General features: G+C 43.8%; 1 protein-coding gene across 1 annotated transcript in view; it reads right to left on the reverse strand.

Moving 5' to 3' along the window:
• LOC106611717 (dystrophin-related protein 2) overlaps positions 1-23,600 on the reverse strand; it is a 244,675-nt gene that overhangs the window by 133,360 nt on the left and 87,715 nt on the right. The window contains exon 3 of the mRNA XM_014212218.3: positions 13,837-14,014. Coding sequence (XP_014067693.1) covers positions 13,837-13,883 — 47 coding nt within the window. The 5' untranslated portion in view covers positions 13,884-14,014. The remainder of the gene's footprint in view (positions 1-13,836; positions 14,015-23,600) is intronic.

Below are 23,600 nucleotides of genomic sequence, written 5' to 3' on the forward strand. Positions count from 1 at the left end.
TGACATTTCAAGCTAGCTGTGAAGTGAGCTTACGGCACGTTCTGAACTCTGTTTCACGTACATGTTTGCTTGCCTGTTTGTGTGTGTGCGTGTGTGTCCATCAGTGGGCTTTCCTGTAAGAGTGGAAGAGAAGGGCAACACATAAGGGAAGCCTCAGATCTGCCATATCTCATTGTTGGAGTGTTCCAATTCTGTATGTCTTCTCCCCTGAGGGACTGGGGAGCTTTTTATAAACCCCTGCTTCCTGGTACGCGCACATCTCTTCCTGGCAATTCAAAGAGACACTGCGGTAGTCCAAAACCTAACTGCCTCCACATTGTTTCTAATCTCACCAGAGTGTGTGATTTGTTCTGCACCAGCTGACTGAGAAGCACAGTTCAGGGCTCCTCCACAGCTTTGTGCAGTTTAATACCTAGCTCTACAAGGCGAACAGCGAGCAGCATGGTATTCTATTAAATAATTCATGGCTCCCTAATTCCCTGTCGTGTGTTCCATCATTAGTGTGTCTGAAAGTTAGTTTGCCTGCCAGCCCTGGCAAAAACAAAACGTCACCCCACTACGAGACTGTGGTGTCGTTCCCAAAAGATGCTGCAGCTGTGTCCCCTCCTTTACTAAATCTTCATCTTCTGTCTCCTCCTCTGCCCACGTGACGCAACTGACACTTTCCCCAGTGGTAACAGGAATTATGTACAGTTACACGCGCTTGTTTACCAGAGCCGCACTCGCCCCGTGCCAGCCACATCAATTCTGAGCCACACCCGATACCCGACATTAGGAGAGATTTTGCTCCGCAACCCGACTCACCCGCGTAGAATTGTTCCGAGAGTCGATCCATTACCCGCCAAATAACATGCATTTATTGTTTGTTTTTATGACTTCAGAGTAGTAGGCTATTATTCCCCTTTCCTGAATGAATGAATTTGTCTGCATGTCTATTCAACATTTGGATAAAAGGAAACCACATCATTAATTGAGAACAATATATATTTTTTCACACGCAAAGCGGCACATGGAGGATCAAACCACTTTAGAAAAAAGTGCCTTCTAATTAGCGTTCTTACCTAATGAAAGCCTATAGCCAACATAACAACACCTTTACATTCAATATTGTTTAGATAAATAAGTTGTTTAATTGAAACTTAAACAATCAATTCTCGGAATCTAATATAGGCTGCAAAAATACATTTATTTAGTAGGCTATATGCAAACTTTTACCAGCCTCGCCGGTTTAAACTTTATACGGCCTGTATTAACGCAGGCCTAATAATTAAATGATAGCTAACATCTACCTGTCTTTGTCCACAATGACTCCAAAATCCTTACAAACTGGGGATTTCAATCGCGCAGCACCTCTTTCCATAATGGTTTATTCCCCCATCATAACCTCAATTTTTATTTATCCGGTTACGTTAGCCTTTTTCATGTGAGCCAGGCTAGCCAGGGAAAGTCAACTTGGCAATGCATTCTCACTTCGGGGGACGGAACATAAGCTCTGCACGTGGACAAATTAGATAGTTCCACCTAGGGCAACGTTAATGGGGTATTCGGTTACTTGCAACAGTATTATTTTTTTTTTTTAAAGATATAGGCCTATATTTAACAATGAAAAGGCTTTGTATGAATTAAATACAATCATTCAGGGGCGGCACGCACCCCAAAACAATATGTAAGGATGGCTGGGGGGTGGTCCTTTGCATTTTTCAAACAACTAAAACACATTTTTCCTGCAATCTAGAGCCATAATCATTATGCTTAATTCTATGTAAAAAAATAAGTGTATTTTTCAGCATATCTAAGCATAACTCTTGAACTGTCTGTATCCTCCTGAATGGTGGATCTATTTTAAAAGAAACTAAATATGCTTCACTGCATCTCTGCTAAAATCTGCATAAAGATTGAAAGGAAAGTGGGTCTAATTCAGTACATTTAGTAATTGAGTGCTTTTCTAAAGTCTACCAACCTTGCCAGCAGGCATGCCAGCTAAGATAGTTAGACAAGCCACTCAAACTTCATTGATAGCCTTAAATTACTTTTTGGTAGCTAGTTATGAGGTTAGGAGATTGTGAACCTATCTGGGCTAGTTAAAGTTAAAGACAACTTCATAAAATTGCTAGGTGGCTAGTATTATTACAGAGACACAACAGCCCAAAAATGTAAAGAAAATAAAGAAATATATATACAGTACCAGTCAGAAGTTTGGACACACCTACTCATTCAAGGGTTTTTCTTTATTTTTACTATTTTCTACATTTTATTTTCTACATATTTTCTACATATATTTTATATTTGAGATTCTTCAAAGTAGCCATTCTTTGCCTTGATGACAGCTTTGCACACGCTTGTCATTCTCTCAACCAGCTTCACGTGGTAGTCACCTGGAATGCATTTCAATTAACAGGTGTACCTTGTTAAAAGTTCATTTGTGGAATTTCTTTCCTTTTTAATGCATTTGAGTCAGTTGTGTTGTGACATGGAATGGGTGGTATACAGAAGATAGCCCTATTTGGTAAAACACCAAGTCCATATTATGGCAAGAACAGCTCAAATAAGCAAAGAGAAATGACAGTCCATCATTACTTTAAGACATAAAGGTCAGTCAATTCGGAAAATGTCAAGAACTTTGAAAGTTTCTTCAAGTGTAGTCGCAAAAACCATCAAGCGCTATGATGAAACTGGCTCTCATGAGGACCGCCACAGAAAAGGAAGACCCAGAGTTACCTCTGCTGCAGAGGAAGAGTTCATTGGAATTACCAGCCTCAGAAATTGCAGCCCAAATAAATGCTTCACAAAGTTCAAGTAACAGACACATCTCAACATCAGCTGTTCACAGGAGACTGCGTGAATCAGGCCTTCATGGTTGAATTGCTGCAAAGAAACCACTACTAAAGGACGACAATAATAAGAAGAGACTTGCTTGGGCCAAGAAACACGAACAATGGATATTAGACTGGTGGAAATCTGTCCTTTGGTCTGATGAGTCCAAATGTGAGATTTTTGGTTCCAACCGCCATGTCTTTGTAAGACGCAGTGTAGGTGAATGGATGATCACTGCGTGTGTGGTTGCCACCGTGGAGCATGGAGGAGGACATATGATGGGGTGGGGGTGCTTTGCTGGTGACACTGTCAGTGATTTATTTAGAATTCAAGGCACACTTAACCAGCATGGATACCACAGCATTCCGCAGCGATACGCCATCCTATCTGGTCTGCGCTTAATGGGATTATCAATTGTTTTTCAACAGGACAATGACCCAACACACCTCCAGGCTGTGTAAGGGCTATTTGACCAAGAAGGAGAGTGATGGAGTGCTGCATCACATGACCTGGTCTCCACAATCACCCGACCTCAACCCAATTGAGATGGTTTGGGATGAGTTGGACCGCAGAGTGAAGGGAAAGCAGCCAACAAGTGCTTAGTATATGTGGGAACTCCTTCAAGACTGTTTGAAAAGCCTTCCAGGTGAAGAAGGTTGATAGAATGCCAAGAGTATGCAAAGCTGTCATCAAGGCAAAGGGTGGCTACTTTTAAGAATCTCAAATATAAAATATATTTTGATTTGTTGAGCACTTTTTTGGTTACTACATGATTCCATATGTGTTATTTCATAGTTTTGATGTCTTCACTATTATTATACAATGTAGAAAATTGTTTAAAACAAAGAAAAACCCTTGAATGAGTAGGCTTGTCCAAACTTTTGACTGGTACTGTATATATTTTAAACAGGACAAACCTGAGGGGGCACGTGCCCATGTGCCCCCTATGGGCATGACACCTCTGCATGTGACATTGCGTCATACAAGTATATACCATGTCTATGACATTAGATTTGGGCAATCAAAGCACCACTACTGTCACAGGCCCCATATACTGTATAGCCTAGAAGGAGAAGTGGGATATTTCTGATCAACGCAAAAATGGAATAACAATTATGGAATTAAGTTACCTTAATGAGAAGGATAAGACAACAATGAGCAACCAACAGGCTGTTGTCAAATCTGAATTGAGCTGTTGTAGACAAGAACGGGCAGCGCATCAAAACAGACTCAACTAACCTGGCTAGCTAGCTGCTAACTAAGCTGGCTAGCGTAGCTAGCTTCTTTACATCGATGTGATGCAGTCAAGACAGGCACTACCAGGTGGAATGATATGCACCAGCAACAAGCTGTCTCTCCTGAGTCGTGCAGCAAAGCGCCCAAGTTTATAAAAAGTTTCCAAAAATATATCTATATTTTCACTATCCGGATATCGCAAAAATGTACGATATTATTCAAAAAGTGACCCCTGTTGAGCTACACCCCTGACCCATGTCCACACACTCTCAATGCATGTGTGGGTGGTAGCCTACTGTGTCTTCCTCACCACTCACAGAATGGAATTCACAACACAATGCAACACAACAAGGGCTTGGGTTTGTACAACACGTATTATCTTGATTTAAATAAATTCTGACCAGCAATATACAGTGCATTTGTAAAATATTCAGACCCCTTGACTTTTTCTACATTTTGTTGTGTTACAGCCTTATTCTGATTGCCCTGATTGCCCCCCATCTATCTTCAGAGCTCGTGCTGCTAGGTGACCTAAACTGGGACATGCTTAACACCCCAGCCATCCTACAATCTAAGCTTGATGCCCTCAATCTCACACAAATGATCAATGAACCTACCAGGTACCACCCCAAAGCCGTAAACACGGGCACCCTCATAGATATCATCCTAACCAACTTGCCCTCTAAATACACTTCTGCTGTTTTCAACCAAGATCTCAGCGATCACTGCCTCATTGCCTGCATCCGTAATGGGTCAGCGGTCAAACGACCTCCACTCATCACTGTCAAACGCTCCCAGAAACACTTCAGCGAGCAGGCCTTTCTTATCGACCTGGACCAGGTATCCTGGAAGGATATTGACCTCATCCCGTCAGTAGAGGATGCCTGGTTATTTTTTTTTAAATGCCTTCCTCACCATCTTAAATAAGCATGTCCCAGTCAAGACATTTAGAACCAGGAACAGATATAGCCCTTGGTTATCTCCAGACCTGACTGCCCTTCAACAACACAAAAACATCCTGTGGCGTTCTGCATTAGCATCGAACAGCCCCCATGATATGCAACTTTTCAGGGAAGTTAGAAACCAATATACACAGGCAGTTAGAAAAGCCAAGGCTAGCTTTTTCATGCAGAACTTTGCTTCCTGCAACACAAACTCAAAAAGGTTCTGGGACACTGTAAAGTCCATGGAGAATAAGAGCACCTCCTCCCAGCTGCCCACTGCACTGAGGATAGGAAACTCTGTCACCACCGATAAATCCACCATAATTGAGAATTTCAATAAGCATTTTTCTACGGCTGGCCATGATTTCCACCTGGCTACCCCTACCCAGGTCAACAGCACTGCACCCCCCACAGCAACTCGCCCAAGCCTTCCCCATTTCTACTTCTCCCAAATCTAGTCAGCTGATGTTCTGAAAGAGCTGCAAAATCTGGACCCCTACAAATCAGCCAGGCTAGACAATCTGGACCTTCTCTTTCTATAATTATCTGCCGAAATTGTTTCAACCCCTATTACAAGCCTGTTCAACCTCCCTTTTGTGTCGTCTGAGATTCCCAAAGATTGGAAAGCAGCTGTGGTCATCCCCCTCTTCAAAGGGGGGGACACTCTTGACCCAAACTGCTACAGACCTATATCTATCCTACCCTGCCTTTCTAAGGTCTTCGAAAGCCAAGTCAACAAACAGATTACCGACCATTTCGAATCCCACCGCACCTTCTCCGCTATGCAATCTGGTTTCAGAGCTGGTCATGGGGGCACCTCAGCCACGCTCAAGGTCTTAAACAATATCTTAACCGCCATCGATAAGAAATAATACTGGGCAGCCGTATTCATCGACCTGGCCAAGGCTTTCGACTCTGTCAATCACCACATCCTCATTGGCAGACTCAATAATCTTGGTTTCTCAAATGATTGCCTCGCCTCGTTCACCAACTACTTCTCTAATAGAGTTCAGTGTGTCAAATCGGAGGGCCTGTTGTCCGGACCTCTGGCAGTCTCTATGGGGGTGCCACAGAGCTCAATTCTTGGGCTGACTCTCTTCTCTGTATACATCAATGATGTCGCTCTTGCTGCTGGTGATTCTCTGATCCTCCTCTACGCAGACGACACCATTCTGTATACTTCTGGCCCTTCTTTGGACACTGTGTTAACAACCCTCCAGACGAGCTTCAATGCCATACAACTCTCCTTCCGTGGCTCCAACTGCTCTTAAATACAAGTAAATCTAAATGCATGCTCTTCAACCGATTGCTGCCTGCACCTGCCCGCCCGTCCAGCATCACTAATCTGGACGGTTCTGTCTTAGAATATGTGGACAACTACAAATACCTAGGTGTCTGGTTAGACTGTAAACTCTCCTTCCAGACTCACATCAAACATCTCCAATCCAAAGTTAAATCTAGAATTGGCTTCCTATTTCGCAACAAAGCATCCTTCACTAATGCTGCCAAACATACCCTCGTAAAACTGACCATCCTACTGATCCTCGACTTGGACGATGTCATTTACAAAATAGCCTCCAATACTCTACTCAATAAATTGGATGCAGTCTATCACAGTGCAATCCGTTTTGTCACCAAAACCCCATATACTACCCACCACTGCGACCTGTACGCTCTCGTTGGCTGGCCCTCGCTTCATACTCGTCGCAAAACCCACTGGCTCCAGGTCATCTACAAGACCCTGCTAGGTAAAGTCCCCCCTTATCTCAGCTCGCTGGTCACCATAGCAGCACCCACCTGTAGCACGCGCTCCAGCAGGTATATCTCACTGGTCACCCCCAAAGCCAATTCCTCCTTCGGCCGCCTCTCCTTCCAGTTCTCTGCTGTCAATGACTAGAACGAACTACAAAAATCTCTGAAACTGGAACCACTTATCTCCCTCACTAGCTTTAAGCACCAGCTGTCAGAGCAGCTCACAGATTACTGCACCTGTACATAGCCCATCTATAATTTAGCCCAAACAACTACCTCTTCCCCTACTGTATTTATTTATTTTGCTCCTTTGCACCCCGTTATTTCTTTTTCTACTTTGCACTTTCTTCCACTGCAAATCTACCATTCCAGTGTTTTACTTGCTATAATGTATGTACTTCGCCACCATGGCCTTTTTTGCCTTTACCTCCCTTATCTCACCTCATTTGCTCACATTGTATATAGACTTATTTTCTACTGTATTATTGACTGTATGTTTGTTTTACTCCATGTGTAACTCTGTGTTGTTGTATGTGTCAAACTGCTTTGCTTTATCTTGGCCAGGTCTCAATTGTAAATGAGAACTAAAATGGATAATAAAAAAATCCTCATGAATCTACACACAATAACCCATGATGACTAAGTGAAAACAGGTTTTTAGAAATGTTTGCAAATTTATGAACATTTTCTTTTTAAAATATCTTATTTACATAAGTATTCAGACCCTGGGCTCCAGAGTGGCGCAGCGGTCTAAGGCACTGCATCTTAGTGCTCGAGGCGTCACTACAGACACCCTTGTTCAAATCCAGGCTGTATCACAACTGGCCATGATTGGGAGTCCCATAGGGTGGCGCACAATTAACCCAGCATCGTCCGGGTTTGGCCGGCGTAGGCCGCAATTGTAAATAAGAATTTGTTCTTAACTGACATGCCTAGTTAAATAAACGTTCAACACATTGTTTTTTTATTTTAAATGAGACTCAAAATTGAGCTCAGGTGCATCCTGTTTCCATTGGTCATCCTTGAGATGTTTCTACAACTTTATTGGAGTCCACCTGTGGTAAATTCAATTGATTGGACATGATTTGGATCGGCACACCCCTGTGTATATAAGGTCCCACAGTTGACAGTGCATGTCAGAGCAAAAACCAAGCCATGAGGTCAAAGGAATTGTCCATAGAGCTCCGAGACAGGATTGTGCATAGGCACAGATCTGGGGAAGGGTACCAAAAAATGACTACAGCATTGAAGGTCCCCAAGAACACAGTGGCCTCCATCATTCTTAAATGGAAGAAGTTTGGAACCACCAAGACTTCCGAGAGCTGGCCCGCTCGGCCAAACTGAGCAATCAGGGGAGAAGGGCCTTGATCACGGAGGTGACCAAGAACCCGATGGTCATTCTTCAGAGTTCCTCTGTGGAGAAGGAAAAACCTTCCTGAATGACAATCATCTCTGCAGCACTCCACCAATCAGGCCTTTATGGTAGAGTGGCCAGACAGAAGCCACTCCTCAGTAAAAGGCACATGACAGCCCGCTTGGAGTTTGCCAAAAGGCACCTTAAGGACTCTCAGACCATGAGAAACAAGTTTCTCTGGTCTGATCAAACCAAGATTGAACTCTTTGACCTGAATGGCAAGTGTCACGTCTGGAGGAAACCTGGCACCATCCCTACGGTGAAGCACGGTGGTGGCGGCATCATGCTGTGAGGATATTTTTCGGCGGCAGGGACTGGGAGACCAGTCGGGATCGAGGGAAAGATGAACAGAGAAAAGTTCAGAGAGATCCTTGATGAAAACCTGCTCAGGACCTCAGACTGGGGTGAAGGTTCACCTTCCAACAGGACAATGACCGTAAGCACATAGCCAAGACAATGCAGGAGTGGCTTCGGGACAAGTCTCTGAATGTCCTTGAATGGCCTAGGCAGAGTACGGATTTGAACCCGATCAAACATCTCTAGAGAGACCTGAAAATAGCTTTGCAGCGACGCTCCCCATCCAACCTGACAGAAATTGAGAGGATCTGCAGAGAAGAATGGGAGAAACTCTCCCAAAACAGGTGTGCCAACCTTGTAGCGTCAAACCCAAGAAGACTTGAGGCTGTAATTGCTGCCAAAGGTGTTTCAACAAAGTACTGAGTAAATGGTCTGAATAATATTGTCAATGTGATATTTCAGTTCTTTATTTTTTATAAATGTACAAACATTTCTAAAAAACCTGTTTTTGCTTTGTCATTATGTGGTAGACTGATGAGGATTAAAAAAAAAAATACATTTTAGAATAAGGCTGTAACGTAACAAAATGTGGAAAAAGTCAAGGGGTCTGAATACTTTCTAAATGCACTGTCATTTTTTCTGAACCACGAGCCTGCCCTGCAGGTTGAAAGAATGTTTTCATTCCACCTGCCAGCTGATTTTCTTTGCAGGTCATCAGTGGGGAACGTGGGTATTGAACCCGATGCAGGACTTTAAGGGGAAGGTCTGAACTGTTCATATAGAAGAGAGCTGCACAAAATCACAAAATCCAACTGTTCAAAACCCTAACATTATCACAAGTATTTACTATCAAACAGGTACATATGTATTATCAAAGGGATAATATCAAGCACATACTGTATCAAGCACTTCTTTGTATGTTCAAACAGCATCAACAAACATGGTTAAGCTAGGCATCCCATCAGGGAACCAACAAGAAAACCTAAACACAACTGAGTCTACCAAAATCTCACTCTAACACTAAACAAACTACTGACAATATCTTCATATCTACTGACAATGACATTCCAGCCACACCATCTGACTGGATGATTGATGTTGAAATGGTTCAATAATGTTTGAGTTATTCCCACCTCTACCATCCCACTGGCCTGGGGGCTCGTTTAACCCTTGACCCCTAGTAATGTTGGACAGAGAGTCTACTCAGGTATCATTAATATTGTAGCTCAACAGGGCCTGTAGCGGCTCAGACAGGAAGTGCTGCAGGGAAGAGCTGGTGGAAGATAATGTGGGGCGCAACACGGCCACTGTAGTTAACACTGACTGACTATAGGGGGCACTGCCAGGAGAGAAGGGGAGGAAGGGTGCCAAGGACAATGGAGGGAGGAAGAGAGATGGGGAGAGGGAGAGGGAGAGGGAGAGAAAAAGACAGAGGACGATGGAAAGGGGAAACTGAAAAAGAACGAGAACTACTGAGAAAGAGAGAGAAATAAAAAAGAACCAGACAGAGCCCTGCCATTGACCAGACAGAACAGGGAGAACAGAGACAGGCTCAAAGTCTCTGGCCCTGCCCCCACACAGTAGATCCAAGCGCAGGCGAGTGGCACTCTGAAACCATCCCAGCCATGCCATGTGTCCCTCCCTCCACGGGCACATACATTCCCATCGTGCCAGTCTGCCACCCACGTCACCCCCAGAGGGCATTCTCCATAGGCCACTGCACACAGCACGGCAGTGTTACACACACAACACCAGAACAATAGCCCACTGTTTCAAGGACATCACAAAGACTACCTCTATAAACTTTGGTATTATGATGATGATGATGATGATAATTTAGGCAAAACTGAAAGGCAACAGATTATTCAGCCATCAATTATCTATGAATTGTATTGTTCACAGGTAGTATAATGGTCTTGTTCAACCAAGTAGCCTTTTCCTAAAGCTCTAGGTACTTTACATTGTAAGGGTTCATTCTTTAGAGTCTAAGACATTGTGGGAGAGGAGGGTGTTAAACTGATATTTAGAATTGTTTTAAGATGGTCATACTATGTATCATTTAGCTATTTGATTTAGAATTTTAGTACCCCTTTAGGTATAAAAAATATATGAAATATTGATTTTGGGGGCCTCTCGAGTGGTGCAGTGGTCTAAGGCTCTGTCGCAGCCGGCTGCGACCGGGAGACCCATGGGGCGGTGCACAATTGGCCCAGCGTCGTCTGGGTTAGGGGAGGGTTTGGCCGGCAGGGATGTCATTGTCCCATCGCGCACTAGCAACTCCTGTGGCGTCAAGGCACAGTGCGCGCTGACACGGCCGCCAGATGTACGGTGTTTCCTCCGACACATTGGTGCGGCTGGCTTCCGGGTTAAGTGGGCATTGTGTCAAGAAGCAGTGCGGCTTGGTTATGTTTTGGAGGACGCACGGCTCTTGACCTTCGCCTCTCCCGAGTCCGTACGGAAGTTGCAGCAATGAGACAAAACTTTAACTACCATTTGGATACCACGAAATTGGTTAAAAAAAAGAACAAATAACAAATAAAATAAATAACAAATATTGATTTTGTCCTTTACTACTAAAGCCCATAGAAACGCATTGAATAACACATTCATAAACGGCAAAAATATAGTCAAAACACAAATCATAAGAAACAAGGTTTTGAAGTGTCAGTCCTAAATCTAGGAGATATAAAAAAAACTCAGGAAATATATATTTTTACACATATTTAACAAAACTACCTTCATACTTCCATTCGTAAAAAAAAATCCAGTACTGGTTACCTTCAGATGCGTCCCGTGATGATAGTTTGTAAGTCAAACCGTTCGGACAATACAGGCATTTTTTGTGAAAAGACCGATTTTGTCATGATCTGACAAACACCGCTCTAGCACTGCCACCTACTACCACAGATGAAGGAAGTAAGACAATGGCGGATGCGATGGATTGAGACGCATCCAATGCAAAAAAACAGATATCTCTAGCCTAAACTGACGGATTTTGATGGGGATTGTTTAGTTGTGTAACTTAGATTGACTCTAGGGGGTTAATGTGTAGCAGTCGTAGTTCATCTGATCTATACCTGATTAATCAACGTGCCTGAGGAAATGAAGTGTTTTCCCATTCACATCCATAATCATTTAGAGTTCATTATGCCACATTATGTATACAGAATATTTATCATATGGAGCTGTGGCTTCACTGATTGGAGTCTTAATCATGACACACCTCAAGCAAACAACCAACAACTGTATAATAAACACAACACCAATAACAGACTGTACTCCGTCTAGTCCTTAGACTTTCTTTTGTTGAAAAAATATATACATATTAATGTCGACCTTCAGATTCTATGAATTACCAGGCTTGGTGATGTTGGATTAAGGCTTATCAACGTGTTTCAACGCATTGAGCATTCACAAGTAAGTGAGTAATAGCTTATACAGCTAGCCTATACAGGACCATGGTGTTAGGCAGTAGCAGTAGATTAGGGGTTGTAGTGTGGTTTCTATGGTGACAAGCAGGAGCAGGAGAAGCAAGAGAGGCCTTGGCCAGTTAGTCAGAAGGAGGACAGCTGCCTTTAGCTCCTCCTCCTCCTCCTCCTCCTCCTACCTCTGCCATTGGAACAGAAGTTCCACCACAACATATCCATCAAAACCTGACAAGCCATTAGATAAACCAACCTACAGTTGTCCAGGAGTTGGCACTCAGTTTTGTACACATCTCTCAGGGACATCTCTTAGCACTCGCTCTCCACTCCTTTAAAGACATGACCGTAGCGATCTGTCTCTCTCTCTCTCTCTCTCTCTCTCTCTCTCTCTCTCGCTGTGGGCCAAATGATGTCAGAAGGGGTTGAGTGTGTGCGTGCGTGCGTGTATGCCTGTATGCGTGCGTGCGTATGAGTGTGTGCTACCACTGCAGGCTATCCATAGTGATCTCATTACAAAACGCTGCAGGGGGAACTGTCTTAACGAATATCCCCACATGTCCCTGCTGGAAGCACCAGGATGATGAGGGTCAAGTAAGTCATTAAAGGGGCCAATCCTGTAAATAGGATGCCAGCTGAATTAAAGTCATACCAATGACATGCCAAGCTTGGGCGCCTTCCAATTAGTCATCAAAGCAGTACTACAGTTGTTCCTAATTGTTTTGCAGATGCAGACCTCAGTATTAACCCACATATTATTAATAATGAATAGGCCCACTTGGAGATGTGTCTGAGAATATTTCATTACGTGGCAGCACATTATAGAGACAATGTTTTTATAATTGTGGGAGCAGCAGTGAACAAATCAGAGCAACAGCTTAGAAATGCTAGTACACAGAGGATATTAGAAGTAGCAACACTGCACAAACGTCGGCGCATGAAAGAGTGGCTGGAAGACACTTGTTTGCACAGCATGTTTCAAAACCCGACATTGTGACAGCAGGGTTTTGAAACATTGTGTGTTTTCATGAAATTATTCTGTTGATACTCTCCCACTGCCTAAAGTAAATGGTATTTTAATCACATTGAAAAATAGTGTATATCACACTCCCATTGAAACCCAGTATACAGTATAACACATGCATACAATTGAAACTCAATATATAAAATATCCTATCTCCATTGAAACGCAATTTAAAACACATCCTACCCCCATCGAAACCCAATTTAAAACACATCCTACCTCCATTGAAACCCAATTTAAAACACATCCTACCTCCATTGAAACCTAATTTAAAACACATTCTACCTCCATTGAAACGCAATTTAAAACACATCCTACCCCCATCGAAACCCAATTTAAAACACATCCTACCTCCATTGAAACCCAATTTAAAACACATCCTACCTCCATTGAAACCTAATTTAAAACACATCCTACCTCCATTGAAACCTAATTTAAAACACATCCTACCTCCATTGAAACCTAATTTAAAACACATCCTACCCTCATCGAAACCCAATTTAAAACACATCCTACCTCCATTGAAACCTAATTTAAAACACATCCTACCCTCATCGAAACCCAATTTAAAACACATCCTACCTCCATTGAAACCTAATTTAAAACACATCCTACCTCCATTGAAACCTAATTTAAAACACATCCTACCTCCATTGAAACCTAATTTAAAACTTATCCTACCCTCATCGAAACCCAATTTAAAACACCTCCTACCTTCATTGAAACCTAATTTAAAACACATCCTACCCTCATCGAAACCCAATTTAAAACACATCCTACCTCCATTGAAACCTAATTTAAAACACATCCTATACCCATTGAAACCCAATGTAAAACACACTCCCATTGAAACACACGTATAACACTCCCATTGAAACTCAACGTGAAGGAGAATCCTAACCCCATTGAACCCCATTGTAAGCAACGTCTTACCGGATGTTGTGGGACTTGCGTTTGATCTCGTTCCAGCAGAGGTTCATGTCTCCAGATGTGTGGTGCCCTCCCAGCCTGCTACACTTCGTCCCCACCACTCCGTCCTCCTGCCCCTCAACATCCACCGTGGACTGGCAGGGCACACAGTGGCATCCCGGCCACCCTGGTCGCCCCGCAGCTACACACAATAACACAGAACACACACATTAGCCTATTTTTATTTTTTAATTTCACCTTTATTTAACCAGGTAGGCTAGTTGAGAACAAGTTCTCATTTACAACTGCGACCTGGCCAAGATAAAGCAAAGCAGTTCGACACATACAACAACACACATGGAATAAACAAACATACAGTCAATAATACAGTAGAAAAAATTGTATATATGTATATATGTATGTATATATATATAGGCAATAAAATAGCCCATAGTGGTGAGGTAATTACAATATAGCAATTAAACACTGGAGTGATAGATGTGCAGAAGATGAATGTGCAAGTAGAGATACTGGGGGTGCAAAGGAGCAAAATCAATAAATAAATACAGTATGGGGATGAGGTAGTTGGATGGGCTATTTACAGATGGGCTATGTACAGGTGCAGTAATCTGTGAGCTGCTCTGACAGGCTAGTAATAGGGGTTGCAACAATTTCGGCAGATAATTTTAGAAAGAGAGGGTTCAGATTGTCTAGCCCGGCTGATTTGTAGGGGTCCAGATTTTGCAGCTCTTACAGAACATCAGCTATCTGGATTTGGGTGAAGGAGAAATGGGGGAGGCTTGGGCGAGTTTCTGTGGGGGTGCAGGGCAGTTGACCAGGGTAGGGGTAGCCAGGTGGAAAGCATCGCCAGCCTTAGAAAAATTCTTATTGACATTCTCAATTATCGTGGATTTATCGGTGGTGACAGTGTTTCTATAACTTCTATAGCTTCTACAGCTTCTATAACATTGCATCGTAACGTATAATCACATCGTATCATATCATATGCAGGGTTGGGGTCAATTCCATTTAAATTCCAGTCAACTCCAAAAGTGAAACAAACTCCAATTCAAATTCAACATTTTCCTAATTGAAAATCATGAAGAGAATTGGAATTGAAATGTTTGTGTACTTCCTTAATTGACTGGAATTTAAATGACCCCAACCCTGATCATATGTGCACTGCGTTTTACCTGAACATTGTGACCTAACCAAGAGAAATTCAAAGCCCTACTCTTAGACACATGTCTACACTTGGATGTGTGAACAAATACACGTGGATACATCCAAACCTTTGTCAGGTTTGTGATGGCTTCAGCTCAGGCAAGTGAAGAGAGAGTGTTTGTGGGGTCGTGACATCTCTTCTGTCTGGCCACTGAGCTGTCAGGGAGCTTCCTCTTCATCTCCAATCAAGTCTAATCATCCTCCTAATCATCGGTCACCGCCTATACCTTCACTACAGCCTGCACTAAATTACTATTGCCCCGTAGCACTCACATCTGTAGCCATGAAATGCTTTGAAAGGCTGGTCATGGCTCACATCATCGCCATCATCCCAAACACCCTGGACCCACTCCAATGCACCCACTCCAATTCGCATACCACCCCAACAGATCCACAGATGATGCAATCTCTATTGCACTCCACAGTGCCCGTTCCCACTTGGACAAGAGGAACACCTATGTGAGAATGCTCTTCATTGACTAGAGCTCAGCGTTCAACAACATAATGCCCTCTAAGCTCATCCCTAAACTAAGGACCCTGCGATTAAACACCTCCCTCTGCAACTGGATCCTTGACTTACTAACTGGCTGCCCCAAGGTGGTAAGGGTAGGCAACAACACATCCACAAAGCTGACCCTCAACACGGGGGCCCCTCAGGGGTGCGTGCTGAGTCCCCTCCTGTACTCACAGTTCACCCACGACTGCGTGGCCATCATTAAGTTTGCAGACCACACAACGGTGGTAGGCCTGATCACCAACAATGATGAGACAGCCTACATGGAGGAGATCAGAGAGTTGGCAGTGTAGTGCAGGACAACAACTTCTCCCTCAACTTCAGAAAGGCTAAGGAGCTGATCGTGGACTACAGGAAACGAAACGGGCTGTTGTGGAACAGATCGAGAGCTTCAAGTTCCTCAGTGGCCACATCCCTAAGGAACTATCATGGTCCACACATATTAACACAGTTGTGAAGAGCGCATAACAACTCCTCTTTCCCCGCAGGAGAAAATAGTTATACATGGAACTGAAAAGGGTTCTACTGGAACTAAAAAAGGTTCTCCAATGGGGACAGACAAACATCCCTTTTGGAACCCTATTTTCTAAGAGTTTAAGCATATATCACCCTCACCGTCTCTCTCCTTTCTCTCTCCCCTCTCTCTCCTTTCTCTCTCCTCTCCTCTCTCTCCCCTCTCTCTCCTCTCCTCTCTCTCCTCTCTCTCCCCTCTCCTCTCTCTCCTCTCTCTCCCCTCCTCTCTCTCTCCTCTCTCTCCCCTTTCTCTCTCTCTCCTCTCTCTCCCCTTTCTCTCTCCTCTCCTCTCTCTCCTTTCTCCCCTTTCTCTCTCCTCTCCTCTCCTCTCCTCTCCCTCCCCTCTCTCCTCTCTCTCTCCTCTCTCTCCCCTTTCTCTCTCTCTCCTCTCTCTTCCCTCTCTCTCTCTCCTCTCTTTCTCCTCTCTCTCCCCTCTCTTACATTCTCTCCTCTCTCTCCTCTCTCTCCTCTCTCTCCCCTTTCTCTCTCTCTCCTCTCTCTCCCCTCTCTCTCTCCTCTCTCTCTCCTTTCTCTCTCTCCTCTCTCTCCTCTCTCTCTCTCTCTCCTTTCTTTACTCTCTCTCCTCTCCTCTCTCTCCTCTCTCTCTCTCTCCCCTCTCTCTCCCCTCTCTCCCCTCTCTCTCCTTCTCTCTTTCCTTCTCTCTCTCCCTCTCTCTCCTTCTCTCTCTCCCTCTCTCTCCTTCTCTCTCTCCTCTATCTGCTTGCCTCTCATTATTGAGAGAGCCCTCTGTTTGTTCAAGGGCAATTTCTCAATTTTGTATGAATCAGCATCTCTCTCCCTCCTCTGAATAATCCACTGGCTGGATGATTAATCCTCTCTGTTCATGGTTCTTCAGTTATGTGGATAGGAGCTCAGATACTGTTAATACCTACAAGCCACACAGGCTCACTGGAACTCCAGCTATTAAACATATTAAAATCACCAGCAGCAATGAGCAGCCAACAGGACCTTTTCCCCAGCTTAGCCTAATATCGGTGAGCAATTATGACTGCACAGACAGACCGTAATAACACACAACACAGCGATATGAAGCGGAGTGACCATGTTTTGTTTGTTTACTTGATGGTATATTGAGCTGAATCAACAGAAAGGCCATCAACGACAGCAGTAGCGGTGGAACTGCGCCCCTGTTTACAGCTTTGACTGAGGAAGGCGTTTTTTCCAACCATACGAAGGGGAGCCTTGTGTTAGTGATGCCAGAACACTGCGCAGGCCTGGGCTATCTTCCTTCCTCTCCTCTCTGTGTCCAGACCGGAGACAAGCACTGGCATCAGTACTGGCAACTGCGTCAGGCAGGACCACCAGCATCGGACCAGCATACTCATGCATGCACAAGAGTGATGCACACATACACACAAACCATTGAAAATCATGGACACACACACAAACACACACACTACATTCCCCAACACACTTACACAGAGTAATTCAACGACACATACCATCAACTCATGTTGCACAAATGGACACATGAGTTTCATATGCTGTACAGGTCCATCTTTGGACATGTATTATTGATGAGTGTGGTATCTGATAATCGCTGAAGCACTCTCCCATTTTCCCAAGAGGGCTAAGCCTGTGTGGGTAGCACTGAGGTTTACCGGTAAGCTCTTCACTTCGTGCTGCAGCACTAGGCTGTATTTATTTAGTTTCTTTGGCAAGGATTCTCGCCTTGACTGAATTGAATAAAAACAGTCTATCACTGACTCATAAAACACCAAGGTGTCTTTAAAAAAAATACACCACCTCCTCAAAACCTAGCTGATCAACACAGTTCATTGTGAAAAACGAATTACTTAATTACTTATTAGAAATTTGTGACAGGGACATCTTGTCTATATAATGCAGTCTTTAACTCATTTGTCAGCTCAAGCCATCTCCAGTGACCATGCACCCAGATTAGCTACAGGGAACTAGAGATGAGACCATGAAAACACAGAATTAAACAGAACACAAATGCCCTATTTGATAAGTATTAATTGCTAACTATTACTATCAAACAAACCAGGTAAATATGCCATTTTCCTATCACAGTATTTTCCCCAGATGAGAAATAAATCAGATCAAAGACTATCCAAGATAAGATAAACAGCTTTTCCTCATCTCCCAGACAGACGGCAACTGTTCAACTATGCAGATAAAACTGCCAGCTGATCAAAGAAGTGACAGTAGTTCTAACTTCCTTCTATACGCGTACATACGACACCTTGATAATAATCTCCAGGTATCACCACCACCACTTTTCTCAGATCAGTCTCTCTGAGAAGTAGCAATACGGTATCTACACTACTTCACTCTCATTATGAAACCATAACAGATAGTTGACAGTTACCGTGCTTACCTTGATATAATAGAATCCCAACAGAGAGAATCCCTCCAGGAGCTACAGTAGGGCTACGATAGTGTTTCCTCTCACACTGAAGTTCCTGGGATTTTAAGAGGGGTTCCTCACTATTCCCAGAGTGACATTTGTCCTGTCTATAGGCTGCAGAGAATGGAGAGAATGCTGTGATGACTGGTGATGAGGGTGTGGTGGGGACACACAGAGAGACAGAGGCTCCCTCTCCGGTCAATGAACTTATTGTCACTGCACATTCCTCATCACACCAACCTGGTCCTCTACTCCTACCCACTGGCACTGGAAAAGGCCATCTGCCCAGGGTCCAACCGGTCAATGCCCTTCAGTGACATACAGGCTACAGCAGTGGTTCCCAAAAGGTTTTGTTCTGTGGTCTATCAAAAGCTTTTAGGAATTTCCCTATGGTCCTTTAAGATGAACAGCGAAGGGAGCCTTGTGACATCACTGCCGAAACAACACACTCTCTTCTTTGGAGAAGAAACAACGGGCTGGAGCTCTCACATGGGTTAAACTGCATAGCTGCTTGAGATTGGGTATGTACTCTCCTCCTTCCTCTCCTTCCAGAACAGAGAAAGTGACTGGCAAAGGCACCATCAGAAGACTAATGCCATAATCCAGTCTTAAGCCAGTAGAAAGGGCTGTGAACCACCAATGGGTCCTGATCCACCATCTGGGAATAATGAAGAACTGACCACCATGCAACAACACACAGGGCTGAGCAACACACACAGTGACACCCAGAACAAATCTCCCTCGCACCACAGCCAGTTTCCACTGGGTAGCGGCTTAAGACTCTGTGGCTGTGGATTTGTGACACAGTTTAATAACACAACTTTGGCTAGGACAACTAAATGTCAGGCCAACACAGAGTTAGAGAATGGGCTTCAAGGGGGTACAGTTTGTGGGGGGGATCCAGTGTGTGTGTGTGTGTGTGTGTCCACATGTGTGTAGCAGCTGCCTGATGGGGGTTAGTGGTGCCGCTACCCCCTTCTCCACTGGCCTGTACCCCACATCCCCCCCAACGGCCACCAGTTTTAGCTAACTGAGTCGTCAAGAGAAAACACAGCAGCCATAGAGCTTACTGAATCCACTGCTGCTCACACAGGAGAGAAAATGCTCGCAAATGCTAACACACACACACACACACAAAGTAGGTGCCCACAGGCCACAGGCTGTCAAAATGGAGATATATTCCCCTGAAAGTGGCAGCAGCCCTCCCAGCTCTGACTGGTCCTTGGATGTGATTTGTGACGCGGGCCACCAAGAAGAGCAGTCAGGAGAGAGGAAATGTTGCCCCACCCCCACCTACTCCTCCCACTTTCCCACTGAAAGATTTTACCCTCCAGTCTCAATTGTGATCCTTCCAACACTATTTCAATGACAAGTTTATAGGCGCTCTGCCCTTGCTCCGTTGGTTACTGAAGAGCGCTGCGTTTTGAAATTAGACCCCCATTAGCATTAGCAGTCATTATCCCGTATTTAAGGCTGTCTGACTGCCTGGCGGTGCAGAAGAGATGTTATTGGAGCACTTTCACCCGACACTCTTCTCAACGCGTCCTTAACATCAGGTGAACATGTTTTATTCATATACAGTATCTGTGTGCTAAGCTCTGTGAAGTGCTTGAGGGGCAGCAGTCAAACTTCAACTGACTACGTGATGACTGTGTGTGTGTGTGCGTGTGACCTTTTCCCCTGCCCTCTCCCCACAGGTTCCCACTTCAGAGGTGACATTCAGGGGCCGGGAGGGGCTGGAGGGCCCTTCATTTTGTTGGAGGTCCACAAGGACCCACGGTGTGGATAGTCTCTCCAGTGAAGAGCCCCTCTGGCCTCACTCCTCCTCCACTCTTAGCCCCCTGGCAGAGGGTAGCTGTACCGTAACTGTCACTAGTAAGTCCCAATGGAGATTAATTTGTGATCTATGCCTTCACTCTGTAAATATATCAAGGTCTATCTCATAACGACTCAACATCACCTTATGAACCTAATAGAGCCGTGGCTCAGTAAGCTCAATGATACAACAGCGTTCATCACAATATCCTCATACACTCTGAGTGTACAAAACATTACAAATATTGAGTTGCACCCCCATTTGCCCTCAGAACAGTCTCAATTTGCCAGGGCATGGACTGTACAAGGTGTCGAAAGTGTTCCACAGGGATCCTTCTTAAACCTGTCTCCTCCCCTTCATCTGTGTGTGTGTGTGTGTGTGTGTGTGCGCGCCTGTGTGCGTGTGTGTGTGTGTGTGCGCGCCTGTGTGCGTATCTGCCTGCCTGTTTGTATTCGGGGGAGATCTCACACCGAATGAAGGTGCTTTTACCGGGAACTAGATAAATGTGTGTGTGTATGCCTTAGCCCAAAACATTATCGTCCGTGTGTGTTCCTGCATTCCACAGTGCTCATTTTCTAGTTGGAGACTGTAATTTATGGTGATGCCAGCCATACATTATGCAGTAAAACACTGGATGCTTATGCAACTGTCAGAATGTGGGTCTGGGAAGATTCATGTAATCTTCTGTTTAATTATATTTATGACTAATGCAGTGAGCTTCTGTGAGTCTCTCTGCTGTCAAGCTGTGGAGATCTAAGCTACAAAAGGTTCTTAATAAGGTTGTGTCGTCGCCGCAATAAATGCACCAGTCTGGTGAAACCTTGTCTGTTAAGGATAGAGATGACAGCTGAAGTGTTATGTTATATCAAAGAGGAAAGGTACTGTAGTTCCTCCTCCAGGATGCTTGTATGATTAACAGCACTTTCTCCTCCTCTACATGTAAGATCCTTCCCTGAGTGAATTGGTGATGTGATTCTAGAATATATATTTTTTTATTTTTCCTTTATTTAACTAGGCAAGTCAGTTAAGAACCAATTCTTATTTTCAATGACAGCCTAGGAACAGTGGGTTAACTGCCTTGTTCAGGGGAAGAATGACAGATTTTTACCTTGTCAGCTCGGGGATTCGATTTTGCAACCTTTCAGTTACTAGTCCAAAGCTCTAACCACTAGGCTACCTGCCACCCCAATATCAATATCAAATTGAAACACAGTGAAAACACTCAGGCTTATAGCATTGCGGAAGAAAAATCACAAAACAAAATTATCGTATTTGTTAGCTCAAGTACAAGTGTAGAAGCAATTAATTTGGTGGATTAAAGTGCCTTTCTTAATTAAAAAGCAGATTCCTTCCGGAGTAAACGAGCTTTGGTGCACCTTGTGCACATTCAAATGATCACTGAGTGCAACACCGACCGTGGTGGAACTAAGTGGTGGAATCTGGGAGCAATGGAAGGCAGAAAAGAAATCTAATTCCACTGAGGGTTCAATGAGTCACACAGTGGACAATATCCAATCTGCTATGACTGAGAATTAGGTGCCCTGACAAAATCATTCTCCGAAGTGATATTTCTGTCAAAGGAAAACATGTTTTATCTATCAAAGTGCTATTAGGGTGCCGTGCAATACTCTCATCCCTGCTGAAATGGCAGCACTGTGGATATAAAGTAGCGCAAGAGGCAAAATAGTCTAATATGATTGGCAGCAATAGGATTAAAATAAAATTTCAATCCATCTCTCAAACAGATTGTTACAGCCTCCCCCCTTGCCTTTCTAATAGAACCAGAAAGCTTTTAGGGGATTAGTTGGAGAAATTAGACTATTCATATCATTGGAGTTGACATTGTCTCATTGTTGAAGTATTCAACATATTCATATTACATATTTCTTTTAAATATCAAAATGCATCAGACTAAAATAAGCTTTGAAGTGAGAAATATGGGTTCTCTGGGAAATCAGAAACTAATCAACAGTCACCCAGTAAATTCATGCAATCCTCTCATCTGAAAGAACTGTTTTCCCACAACAAGTGTGCACTCTGTTTAGACTTAATTAAAACAAAATTAATACAAATAAAAACATACACCTCAGCTGCGTGTAAGCAAGTCTGATAAAAATACTCTACCCTGCTGCTGCTACTTTCTAAGAGCCAGCCACGTGTGCAGAGGGAACACTTGATTCAGAAAATAGCTAATTTGCCAAGCCCCAATTGAGATGCTGGCTAATTAAGATGAGTTTCTCAACAAAGACTGTAAAGTGAAATGTTCCATCAACACCATACAATGCAAGTGCTGCACATCACAAAGACTTTCATTTTACAGCGCCATCCCACCACACTGACCTAGCACTCCTTCTGCTTTTCTATAGGAGGTCCCTGCAATGTTTAGGCAAACAGCATATTGTGGTAATGTACCTAAAAAGCTGGTCTGCACACCGACATTAAGCTTGAAAGATGAAGAAGGAAGAATAAGAAGAAGGAGGAAGGAGAAGAAGAAGGAAAAGAAGAAGAAGGAAGAAGAAGGAAGAATAAGAAGAAGGAGGAAGGAGAAGAAGAATAAGAAGGAGAAGAAGAAGAAGAAGAAGGAAGAAGAAGGTGTTAAGGCTTAATCTTGAAGCCGTTGCAGCAGACTATTGAGTACACAATAATAGGTACCACGTGCTAATGATGGATACCGTCACCCACAGAAATAAAAGTCACGGCTGCCAACAGCTCTAATCAGTGAGAAAGTGATTTTAGTGGCTCACACACACAAGTTAGGCTCATTTGAAAGCTGGGAATCTCATTAAAGTGGAGACAAAGGACTTGTGACAGGGTCTGGTGTGACATTTGGCTCTCCACTCGCCGTCCACACTGGCAGGCCTGTCAGCCTTGTCACTTCCTATTTGCTGAGCCGGCCACAGAGATTGTGAGAGACAGGAAGGAGCCTGGTGACAGCTTGTTGTTAAGTAAAAAGCCAACCATGAATTATGAAAATGGGTGAGAATACTGCATTGAACTGCCCAGTGCATCATTAACTGACAAACAGTTATAAATGGTAGGATAAGTGGTACTGTGATGTACTGCACCTTGTACTGCAATGTACTGCACCTTGTACTGTAAAGTACTGCACCTTGTACTGTAAAGTACTGCACAGTGTACTGTAATGTACTGCACCTTGTATTGTAATGTACTGCAATGTACTGCACCTTTTACTGCAATGTACTGCACATTGTACTGTAATTGTACTGCACCTTGTACTGTAATGTACTGCACCTTGTACTGTGCCTTGTACAGCAATGTACTGCAATGTACTGCAATGTACTGTAATGTACAGTATGTACAATCCTACT

Source organism: Salmo salar, chromosome 09 (assembly GCF_965601325.2).
Source record: "Salmo salar chromosome 09, fSalSal1, whole genome shotgun sequence".
Lineage (NCBI taxonomy): Eukaryota > Metazoa > Chordata > Actinopteri > Salmoniformes > Salmonidae > Salmo > Salmo salar.